The 12,621-nt window shown below is 42.9% G+C and overlaps 1 protein-coding gene across 5 annotated transcripts in view; it reads left to right on the forward strand.

The window, feature by feature from the left end:
- Nucleotides 1–12,621, forward strand: part of LOC310697348 (uncharacterized protein) — a 330,617-nt gene that overhangs the window by 75,949 nt on the left and 242,047 nt on the right. For 3 of the 5 annotated variants that reach the window (XR_014521004.1, XR_014521005.1, XM_083483932.1), the window contains exon 2: nt 6,153–6,213. Coding sequence is in view for 1 of the 5 variants with exons in the window: in XM_083483932.1 (XP_083340058.1) it covers nt 6,153–6,213 (61 nt within the window). In the remaining 4 variants the exon portion in view is untranslated. Of the gene's footprint in view, nt 1–2,048; nt 2,203–2,482; nt 2,609–6,152; nt 6,230–12,621 lie in introns of those variants that run through there. The other 2 variants (XR_014521007.1, XR_014521008.1) reach the window with 2 other exon arrangements.

The following is a 12,621-nucleotide window of genomic DNA, read 5'->3' on the forward strand; positions in this document are numbered from 1 at the left end:
TCTAACCCAGCTATAGATGCAGATTTCCACATATTTTACTTTTTCCACAGCTTTCACAACACAAAATGCAAAATGTGATGGCAGCCACCAGTTTAGATCACTTTAAAGAAGCTTTGATAAATTCATGGAGAACAAACCTACCAATGGTTTGCAGTCATGATGGCTGCATTCTACTAGGGACTCAGCAATACAGCCGCAAATAAAACGTTTTAAGTGTGTTGTAAAGTTAATTATACAAATGTGACACTAGATGGCAATAGTGAGCTATGGCAAATGCAATATCTTTTTCAAAACTTTTTTAAAAAATCATTTTCGCAGCATTTTTTATATGTGTCTAGATTTCACCTAGGATCACAGGTACTATGCTTCTGAATACCAGTCACTGGGGAGCAACGGCAGGCAAGGCCTACTGCTCCTATGATCTGCCTCTGAGTTTCCTGGAGGTATCTGACTGGCCACTGTGGGATGCTGGATCCAGTGTAGCATATTGGTTAGAGTGTTGGACTAGGATCTAAAATTTACCAGGCAAACTTAGGCCTGTCACAGTCTCTCAGCCTAACCTACCTCATAGGGTTCTTGTATATCACCTTGAGCTCGTTGGAGGAAAGGAGGCCTATAATTATATTAAGGGCATAAATAAGCCTTTGGTCTGATCTAGCAGGGCTCTTCTTATGTGAAATTGGTCTCCTACAGAATTTCAGCTCCTTATAGTTTAAATCTGGGTCATTTTTGGCAGATCTTCAGGAATATGCATATAGAACTGTGAACATTTTGACACTACTTGGAAAAGAAGGACAGTAAGTACCTGTGAGGCATAGCAGAGTTCCAAAACTCCCCTTTGAAGCTCTGTAGAATAAATGGCTCCCTGGGGATGATACAAGCAGTGGTGCTCTCAGCTAATTTTAGACCATTAAAATGGGAGGAGGGTGCTTGTCTTTAGGTGGTAATGTGTGTTACTTCAACAAACTGAATCAGGTGGACAAGAAACTGAATCAGCAACCCTCTTTGACCTAATTTTTTTAAAAAAGTATTTGAAATTCAAAACCATTACAATAAATGGGAGGAAAACTTTATTTTTAGGTGACTATAAAATGAAGAAAATAAAACTAATGCTATGGAAGAAATAGCAGTAGGAATGATATTTTAAATGGCTCAAACACCTTTTTTCCCCTCTGGTTGTTTTATGAAAAGGTCAAGTATTTGAAAAATCATCTTGGTGAGGAGTTATTTTCTGATTTTATAAGAAAGGCCTATTTGGTTGATAAAATATGAACTGTTTGAAAGATTTATAGGTGTCAGAAATCCTGCCTAACTTTTTATATTTAGAACAGCCGCACTGTGATATTTTAAAAACTGGTATTTACTCATGTAATCATTTGCTTTTTATGTGGGACATGAACTGGGCATGTGACTACTGCACTTGATACAAAGAGAGGTATGGGCAGAACAAAATGCTAAAATTGCACCATTTTGAAAACGGCAGTCCTGTAGGACAACAGCAAAGCAACCATCACCTGTGTTTACAGGCTACCCCCTTTATACCTTAGACAATAGCCTGTGTAATAGTTTTGAGTTAGCCCATTTTCTGCTTAGGTTGCTGAAGTTGCAAACTCTTTGCCATTAAAGGCAGAAAACAGATAAAGGTTCAAAACATTTGCTAGTTGCCCTAGTGCAAGACATCTACTTTTTTTTAAAATAGACTTTTCACAGTTTGGAAGGTGATGGAGACACGTGTTGAAAATTGTGATTATCAGTAAGACATGTAAGCACCCAGAAAGAAACATAAGAATGAATGCTCCTTGTCATATAACCGCCCCACAAACAAATGAGAACAAATACTCATTAAAGACCACACATAGTCTTGCCACCACATTAGCTTTGCGCAAATAAATCAGGAGAAATGCTCAATAGAGCATCTAGAGACGCCCCTAGTGTGTTATGCAGATGAATCATATCCTGGATTTGAAGATTATGATGGGCTGCTGATCTAAGCAATGAATACACAGAATATTGGTCCTAAACCCTCATTGGTCACTTTGACAGGATGAGCTCTCGTTATGGCTTTACCTTGTGGAAGTACTGATTCTGCGGCAGATGACTAATTTTCTCCTCCTGTGGCTCCACTAAGATGTCAACTCAACGGAGAGTTTGCTTTTTGCATGTAGCAATGGAGCATATCTCGTGTCCATCAATTCCACACAGGTACCATCACTCTGTGACCACAAAAAGTGCAAGTCAAAAAGAAGTAGCCCCTGTGCAAAGACCTGAATATCCATGTATCTAATTTAAATATATTTACCTCCAGCTTTGTTGTCTCTGCTCCAATGGAATTGGGCTGCTGCTGCTGCTTCTTTTACCAAACACACACACACAACTATCCCCAGCTGTTTCCTGCTATGACTTGTGCCAACTGCTCAGCTGCTCTTGGAAAAGGAAGGAGATGTAGGCTATTGCCAGGCTGGTCAACTGGGAACTTGTGAGGGAAACTTTAGATCTTACCCAGAAAGCAGATGGGAGGAAGCACTTCCTCTTCGTACACTTCCTGTGTATTGTCTAAAGTGGGAACTTGCGCACCTACCCTGTGATGATGCATGATTTCTGGATGCAGGTATATTGCATATTGCTGGGGCATCACATGATCGGTGAGTTTTGGCTTTGCCTAGAAACCATTAGGAGTTACCTTTCCCCCCCACCCCCATCTCTGTAATATTTTGAAGCCATTCTAGCTGTGCCAGAGCTTTCTCCTTTGGCAAGAGTTGGCTTTTCTTTTTTGGGACTACTTTTCCTACTTTCCCGGTCAAACTGACTAGTTATAATGCTGGGGATTTTTCTGCCTCTTTCCATAGCACATTTCTTGCCTTGCCTTGAGTTTGTTCACATACTTGAACTTTCTGCAGTTATTTATACCTTTTTGCTGAGATGGGCATAGGGAGCCCTCCTGGTAGGTCCTCTGCACTCAGAGGCTTGATGTGTAGCGGCACAGGAGAGGGCATTCTCCGTGGTGGCTCCTAAGCTATGGAACTCCATCCCTACAGCGGTGTGCCTCTCACCTTCATTATACAGCTTTTGGAAGATGCATCTTCTTATTCTGGCTTTTGACACTTGAGGTGTATGTTTTTAGGAACCACCTTATTTTTACAGTTGTAAGCTGTATTAAATTGTTTTTAATATATTGTTTTAATGCTATAACCCGCCCTGGAATGCAGGGTGGGTTATAGCAGGCATGCCAACTCTATGGGACCAAGGTGTTTTTGGCCCCCACAATATCTGTTGGGAGGGGACTGAGCCCCCTCAATGCTGAGGGGGCAGGGGAGGCTGAGCATGGAGCTGAGCATGGCACAGCTTCAGTGGCTGGCTCCTCCTGAGTGCAAGGAAGGAGGATCCGTTGGCCCTTTGAGCTGCCCTGCTTCGGTCTCTGCCCTCAGCCTCCTCCCAATGATGTAATGACACATGCACATCATGTGCTGTGCACATGACATCATACATGTGCACCACATACCAGGGCCCCTCAATCTGAGGTGGAAGTTGGCACCTCTGGTGGGTATTAAATGAATAAATAATACTTGACCTCTGATTTTGGCACACTTGCAGGGAAGGGCCACAGCTCAGTGGCAAAACATCTATTTTGAATGCAGAGGCTGAATCACTGCCTTCTGCAGGCAGGGCTGGAAAAGACCCCTTTCTGAATTGCCAGAGATGTGCTACCTCTCAGTGCAGAGCTGATCTGAGCAAGGCAGGCCAGCGATCAAACTTTGTAGTTGACAGCTTCCAAAGTTGTGTAGGATGATGGGGGATAGATGCAGGTGTCATTTTGTTGTCTTCCAGATGATGCCAGTTGCTGCATCATTAGCCATCTCTTGATAATCTTAGCTGTGAACACCCTAGTTTTTGTGAAGGCTTTAAAGGTGGTCCACCATAGCATCTTGATTTCACCTCCTTCTCTCAAAGGCTTGTGGGTTTTATACAACTGATTACATGGAAAATGGATGGAAGACACGTGTTTTTGGTTCAAATAAAAGGAGAGGAGGGGAAAAAGTACGGACACAGGCAGCACTGGTTCCAGCAATTTACTGCAGAATATCTGAACCAGATGCTGTTAAACCATAATTCCAAGCAATTTGCCAGAATTATGTATCTACTTTAATCTTTTGAGTCAAAGTTAGGCTATGCATGGTTTGCATTACTTGTATATATAAACAAAACTGTGATGCGATTACAGCTAATATGAGACAGATAATGATAAACAGGCATGATTTCACTAACTGCTGTCCTAGCTGGGGGAAAATTGCAGCTTTCTTTGCTAACTGGGGATAGTCTATCATAAAAGAGTCTTCAAAATGTGGCTGCCCAGATGAAGACATTTCCAGCAATTTCATTATTCATAGCTATTCAGAAGCAATGTGGAGATTCAGCAGACTTTTGTCCCAGTTTTTAGTGACAACAAAGGCTGGCCCTTTAGAGGTCAGACTATAGCAATTAGATCTGCCTTCCTCAGCGTTAGTGCCCTCCAGGTTTTATTGAATTCTCAGCTCCCATCAGGCCCAACCAGCATGGCCAATGGTCCAGAATGATAGGAGTTGTGGTCTAACAATATCTGAAGGGCACCAGGTTGGAGAAGGGTGACTTAGATGTAATGACATGGGAGGAATGTATTTGCATGAATTGATCAGTGGTGTAGCACCTGTGGTCCCACAGATGTTGCTAGACTACACTTTCCATCATCACAGGCCATTGCCCATATTGTCTGGAGCTGATGGGAGTTGGAGTCCAACAACATCTGGAAGACAACACCATAAATTGTCCCCTAATAGAGCCACAATAGACAAAAAAAGAGTTGCTCATGGGAATCCTATTATGTAAGGTACCATTTTAGCAAATTGTGAGCTGTTGAGTCTGGAATATGCTGAGAAACAAAAATTCACCTTGGAACAATGGAGTAGGGAAACAGATGACTGCTAACCATATGAGATGATAGCCATGGAAACATCTGCTGCATGGCAGCTGTGCCCATCTGGAGAGGCCTATAGAATCTCTCACATGAGAAATCAAGGATGAAGACAAATGTGGCATTTTTAGAGCAGTGAAGACCCCAGTTCTATTCAGTCCAAGCATATATTTTCTCTCCAAGGTCAAGCTCTGAGGCAGAAGCCGGCTGTGCATGAGGCTCCTGTGATGATCTCCCCCTTCCAATTCCTGGAGCAGTTTTGCACTTAAAAAAATAAAATGAATACTAGTTTATTAGTTACATGAGTTTTAAATAATGAACTTGTTCATTGCTTGATTAAATCTCCATGGTTTGTATATGAGAAACAATGAATTGAAACAAATTGCTTCCTTTTATATACAGTGGTACCTTGGTTTATGAACTTCATCCGTTCCGGAAGTCCGTTCTCAAACCGAAATCGTTCTTAAACCGAGGCATGCTTTCCCTAATGAGGCCTCCTGCTGCCAGCGCCCTTCCACAGTTCGGCTTACGGTCTTGGACCGAGGTAAAGTTCACAAACCAGGACACTACTTCCGGTTTTGTGGAGTTCGTAAACCGAATACAGTGTTACCTCGGGTTACAGACACTTCAGGTTACAGATGCTTCAGGTTATAGATTCCGCTAACCCAGAAATAGTACCTCGGGTTAAGAACTTTGCTTCAGGATGAGAACAGAAAATGTGCTCCGGTGGTGCGGCGGCAGTGGGAGACCCCATTAGCTAAAGTGGTGCTTCAGGTTAAGAACAGTTTCAGGTTAAGAACAGACCTCCAGAATGAATTACGTTCATTCTGTAGTTCGTAAACAGGGCTGTTCTTAAACTAAGGTACCACTGTAAATGGTGACTATATGTGTTACAGTAGGCATTGGCTTAGAAAAGACATTCCCCCTGGGATGAGAGAGAATGCTTTTTCTAACATGACACCTGATACTCATGGTTGTTGTTGTTTTTTTAAAAAAAGATTATCTTTTTTTAGTAGATGCAGAGGTTTTTAAATTATGACTGAACTATATGCAGCCCATTGCTAAAATGCAGAATGATGTGCTTAAAGGTTGGTGTAGTGTAGTGCTTAAAAAAATATCAAAGCTGGACAGAATGCTTGAAGCATGTGGGGAGGACAAGACTGATGGCTCAATGTCAAATTGCTGTTATGCATGTCTGTCATTTCAGTTGCAAAGCACAGAGGAAACTGGGAGGAAGCTGAGCTTGCACTATTGCTGAACAATTCATGGTAAGATCTGTTCTGATATTCCATTAATCTCCTCACCCATTTCCTTTTTTAAAAAATAATATTTATTAAGAATTTAATAATTACAAAAAGAAGAAAAAGAGTTAAACAAAGCAAAACAATACAATACAATACAATACAATACAATACAATACATAAAAAGCAAAAAAAGAAAAACACTGCTTATCTTAACAAAACAAAAACAAAAACAAAGACAGAAACTATTAAAAACACATCCAATATTTTCATATCTTGTCTTTCATTTACTTGTTTCGACGACCTCCTCACACCTCCCTTTTTTGTATTCTAGTTCAATTAGCTATTTCAGCAAATCCTTTCCATCTTTCCCAGTTTTTGTCCTATAGTTTATCTTAACACAATCTAACCTTATTTTTTTTTTCCCCTTTGTCCCATTAACAGTCTATTTTTACTTAATTCTTTATAACATTTCTGCTAAAGCCATATAACTTCTCTCCTCACCCATTTCCATGGCTGTCTGGGTTTCCAAGTAGTTGCAGAGGTGTGGCACTGCTTAGTTTATTGTATAGCAGGAAGCTACAGCTAATTGCCTCTCCATCCAGTTCTATCCACAATACAATATGTATTTAAGCAGATGCCATTTTGTTAGTGGTTATCTATTTCCACTCGCTAATAAAATAGAGTCTTACTGTCTGACCGTTTTAAAATAGAAATTCTGGCTATCTACCTGTACGTGCAACTGCTTGCATGCAAATAGCATCGCAGCTAATTCAAATGTATGATTATCTAGATATTTTCCAGGTTGTTTGAACCGGAATGATGCTGTTTCTGCTTATCTAGTGTGGAGAGCCAGTGTGGTGTAGTGGTTAAGAGTGGTAGACTCGTAACCTGGGGAACCGGGTTCACGTCTCCGCTCCTCCACATGCAGCTGCTGGGTGACCTTGGGCCAGTCACACTTCTCTGAAGTCTCTCAGCCCCACTCACCTTACAGAGTGTTTGTTGTGGGGGAGGAAGGGAAAGGAGAATGTTAGCCGCTTTGAGACTCCTTTGGGTAGTGATAAAGCGGGATATCAAATCCAAACTCTTCTTCTTCTTCTTCTTATCTAAGGCCATTCATCTAAATTGAATTGTACTGTAGCTCTGGCTGCTATTCTATGTATATTCCTTACCACCTGCCCACAAAGCCTCCCACAAAATATAATTGTAACTTTGCTCACTGAAATGGGATCTCAGTTTAGCAAATAGCATATGCCACTGCATCAATATTCTTTCACACTTCTCCAATCTCTAAGCAGTGTGAGATTCCAGGGGTTCTAGATGCTTACCCAGAGTTTGGTTTCCTCAGAATGAACAGCAGAGACTGTGGTGTCTTTAGGATATATGGCTTATTTAAACATACCGTATATACAACCTGACCCTTTAGTGGAGGGGCTCACAGCATTAACACCCCAAGAGGGTCTTGCTTCTCCCACAGCCACAGCCTTGGATTCCAACAGAAATCAGGCACAGCTCTGTCTCCCAGCTGCCCAGCCTGCTTCCAGCTTCCAGCTCACATCCCTCGACTCTGGCCTTTGTCTTTGTAACTACCAGCCAGTTGATGGAAGGGGGCCCGCCCATTTGCGCTCTGGCACAGAGCCACTTCCTTTGTTACCTTAACGACCCACACTAAAGCCGTTATCAAGAAACTTGTCTGGCTGTTCCAGCAACTGGATACTTGTTGGATCCAGGAATTAGAAGGGGCTCAGACATACAGCCTAACCCCACTCCCAAACACACAACAATATATTTGAATAGATGTTTCCATCAGTGGCGAAGCTGCATGCTCCGCTACGGGGGGCAGAGCAGGCGGGGGCATGGCTGGTGCCCCCAGGGGGGTGATGCATACCTGGGGGGCGTGGCACGCCGCCCGCGAGGGCGTGGTGTGCTGCCTGCAGGGGCGTAGTGCGTGTTCTGGGGGTGTGATGTGCTGCCTGTGGGGCATGGCGCCCGGCGCTTGCGCGGGTACACGGCGTGTGTCGGGGGTGTATGCTGCAATGACACCCTACCGGAATTGTGGTGCCAGGGGCAGTCCGCTCCCTCTGCACCCCCATTCCTCTGCCAGTGGTTTCCATACATTTTGTAAAACCTTTTTCTTTTGTGTGGTTAGAGATTAAAGCATAGTTTCCACAAATAAGCTGACACTATTGACACGAAGTACTGTAGTAGTTTCTGCTTCTGTCCAAAGACTTGTTCCAGTGTTAATATGGGAACGGATCATACTGTGTGTCAGTGGCTCATAGGATCGGCCTGTAAGATATGCGATTTGCTCAGTGCACTGCGCTGCTAACAATGTAAACCATTATACTGCTGACATCAGGCACAAACTATTTTATTTTAATGCAGCCTTCTTTATTTTGGTGAGACTTAGGCAGGAGCCATGCTGGTTGTTGGAACCGATCCTTAGCAAACAGCCAGTTAAAACATTATTGAGGTCATAGATGGTAAAGAACTCCTAAGCCCCATCTGGTCCTTCTCTTTACTAGTTGCATAATGCTCCCTGTACAACATTCCCATGGGCTTTTCCCAGTCTAGCCAGAAATCACTTCATTCCCTTTGTTAGGCTGTTTTCCCGTCATCATTCTCTCTATTTCCAATCTCTGTTCAGGCTATGACTACTAAGGCTTATTTATGCAACCCAAAAGGTATTACCCACACATAGGAGGGAGATATCAGCAGGCTTGGGGGAGGGGGGAGAACCTGAAGATTTGTACAAAAAAAAAAAAAAATCTTCAGGAAAACCCCTTCTAAGTTCCCACCCCTAACTTTGAAACCAGCTCAATGAGAATAGAGTATGCTTGTTGCCTGTTGGAAGGGGGAGAGAGAAATGGAAAACTTGTGGGAGGAATGGAACAGAATGGAATATCCCTGAAAAGTGCATGGATGGAAGGAACAGTGAACAGGAGCAATCTAGGCCGTGACATTTTAATGGTTGGCTTATTTTAATTGGAACTTTGTTGTTGTTGTTGTTGTTGTTGGTTTTTTTTGCTGTTGGTTTGTTCTACTTGTGCTGGAAGATCTCCAAGACCTAAGTGAGTCTGGGGAATCAGAGAAAAATAATTATATGCACAAAAACGGGGAACCTGCAAAATTATGTCCCTTCATCAAAGTTTCCCTTTGAAACCTAATTGCAGTCTGCTGCTATTGGGCCCATTCTCCAGTAATTCTACTGGGTTTTCTTACCAACCCAGATAAGCACCCAAGCCCAAGCCCAAAGCAGATATGTTAGTCATCAATGATTATCATGGGGGACAGGGAATACTTATATGTCAACCAAAATAACTTTGTTGCCTTGTAAACAGCATACAAAGATGTAACTCTGGGTCCGAACACTTCCTCCCCAGAGCCCTCCAGAATTTCAGGTGTGAAATTCTGCAATGGAAAGCCTTTTACTTGCTTAAGGTCTCTAACTGCTGTGGTGTAGTGGTTAAGAGCAGTAGACTCGTAATCTGGTGAATTGGGTTCGATTCCCCACTCCTCCACATGCAGCTGCTGGGTGACCTTGGGCTAGTCCCACTTCTCTGAAGTCTCTTAGCCTCACTCACCTCACAGAGTGATTGTTAGCCGCTTTGAGACTCCTTCAGGTAGTGATAAAGCGGGATATCAAATCCAAACTCCTCCTTCTCCTCCTCTACGTGTTTTTAGAATCCTTCTATTAAAATATCTTGTTCTTTTAATGCCACCATCATCACAGAGGTGACTGTGTATATTGATTGAAAATATATTGTATTGTAACTTTTAAATAAATGTTTTTTGGGGGTGCGGGGGAAGAATCCTTATAGGGTTCTAATTGCACGGGGAGCCTAAATGAGTAGAACCAACTCCCTACTTATTCTTCCAAGTCATGGCAGGTGATAGGGAGGGGCGGAGGCAGGAAAGTCAGCAGAAAAAGAAAGTGGAGTGGGAGTTTTCCTCCTCTCATAATAACAGAATGTGGGGTCATCCACTGATGCTGCATGTTGGAAGAAAACAAAAGAAAACCCTCCTTCACACTGTACATAGTTGAACTATAGGATTTGCTCCCACTTGTGTGGCTGTAAAAGATGAGGCGAATCTATGGGGGATAAAGCTATTAATGGCTACTTGCAACAATGGCTATGCTCTACCTCCACTTTTTGGGTCCACTTTGCCTCCAAATGCCAGTTGCTGGGAATCACAAGTGGGTAGGGCGCTGTTGCCCTCACAACTTGCTTGCCGACTTTCCACAGGCATCTAGCTAGAGAACAGGATGCTGGACTTGACAAGTACCGGTACCGTATTTTTTGCACCATAACACTCACTTTTTTCCTCCTAGAAAGTAAGGGGAAATGTCAGTGCGTGTTATGGAGGAAATGCCTACGGGTGGCATGCCTACAGATTTTCCTCCTCTAAAAACTACGTGCGTGTTATGGTCGGGTGCGTGTTATAGAGCGAAAAATACGGTATTTAGCCTGATTAAGCAGAGCTCATCTTGTGTTCATCCTCATGCTCACTCTCTCTCAACAGGCAAGGGAATTAGACGTTCATATCAAAATGTGGGTCTCCCTTGCTGCACAGTTCTGTTTATTTATTTTCTGCAATTTCTTCTTGTTGAGTGTTTCTGAAAAGGTGTGCTGGGTTACGGTTAACATCCTGGTATGACAAGAGCACTACGAGGGAAGAAATTTGCCTGCTAGCTTTTTGGAAGGATTTAATGTCAATGAAAACACATTCTGCATACAGATAGGTAATCCTTGGACAGTGTGTGGAATGTTGTGGCAGAACCGAAGGACCATTTGAACTGGTTTGGCGTTGAATATCATACATGCTTCAGGGCTGACAAATAAGCTATAATTCTGTTGAGGGTACCACTGAAACAACAAACCCCAAGAGTTCAGTTGGTCGGTGACAGCTGAAACCAGAGGCTTGAATTACAGTGGGCCTTGACAACAACTAAGAACAGTTATGGCATTCTTTATTTTCCTGCAAAAATATGTTTTATGCCTTTGCTGTCAATGAGAAAATAACTTTAATTGGCCTTGTGCATTTAAAATAGAGTCACATACAGTGGTACCTTGGGTTAAGTACTTAATTCGTTCCGGAGGTCCGTTCTTAACCTGAAACTGTTCTTAACCTGAAGCACCACTTTAGCTAATGGGGCCTCCCACTGCCGCCGTGCCATCGGAGCACGATTTCTTTTCTCATCCTGAAGCAAAGTTCTTAACCTGAAGCACTAGCGGAGTCTGTAACATGAAGCGTATGTAACCTGAAGCGTATGTAACCCGAGGTACCACTGCACTTGTATAAGTGTGTGTGTGTTTGCGTGTACACGCACATACATACACTCACACATACACACACACACACTATATCCATTTGTTTGTATGTTTAAATACAGTGTTCAGTGATACAAGGAGAAAAAGGGAACAAAGAAAGCTGCATTATTGCCTGCAAGCAGACACAGCTCAGCCACATTGTATAACCTAAGACTTAAAAAAGTTTTGAAGTGAAGATCCAGAAAGTCTCATGAAGTTTACACTTCCCTTTGTCCCACAATTTATTTATTACATTTACATACAAGGAGCTCAGGGTGGTGTAGATGGTTCTCCTTCTTCCCATTTCGTGCTCACAACAACCCTGTGAGGTAGGTCAGGCTAAGAGATGGTGACTGGCCCAGGGTCACCCAGTGAGCTTCATGGCTGAGCGGGGATTCGAACCCTGGTCCCCCAGATTTCTATTTCCATTTCCATGATTTCTAGGCACGGGTCTGAGAAGTTTTTCTTTTGTTCCACAGCTTTCTCCAGGAAAACCCACCATTTACTGCTGAATTGGAACAAACATCACTCTGCAGAAAACCCAACTGACATTTGTTCCAATTCAGCAGTAAATAGCAGGTTTTCCTGGGGAAAGTGGTGGGACAAAAAATAAACCTCTGGGATCTGTGCCTAGAAATCATGGTACAAATGGGAATGTGGATGAGCCCAAAGATAGAAAGTGAAAAGAGGGTGGCAGCGAGAGAGAGAAAAGCTCATGCCCCGTTAACATACTTTTGGTTTTTCCAGAATGCCCGCTTTTGACTCGGACTCAATCATTTTTGATCACCAGCATGCAGCACCCATTACACACAGGGAAAAAGCCCCAGGAGAAAGGATGGGTGACCTTCATGCAGAATTTTCTTTCCCTACTTGGATCTCTCCTACTATATACCGAAAGGATGGCTGCAAAGGGGAATATTTCTCAAGCATCCAGCCAGCAGCCTGGTTTGCAGATCAGTGCAGCTTATCCACATTCCCCTTTCCTCCGCTGTTACCAGACACAGTCCATGCATTAAAGCTCTGTCTCTGAGCACCTTTTCTTTTTTTGCTCCACGGAATCCCTCTGTTTAAAGCTCAGTCTGAGCAAACAGCTATCTGTGGAAACCCTGAACTGACCTTTGCT

The sequence above is a fragment of the Podarcis liolepis genome (assembly GCF_965112155.1).
Source record: "Podarcis liolepis genome assembly, chromosome: 2".
Taxonomy (NCBI): Eukaryota; Metazoa; Chordata; class Lepidosauria; order Squamata; family Lacertidae; genus Podarcis; species Podarcis liolepis.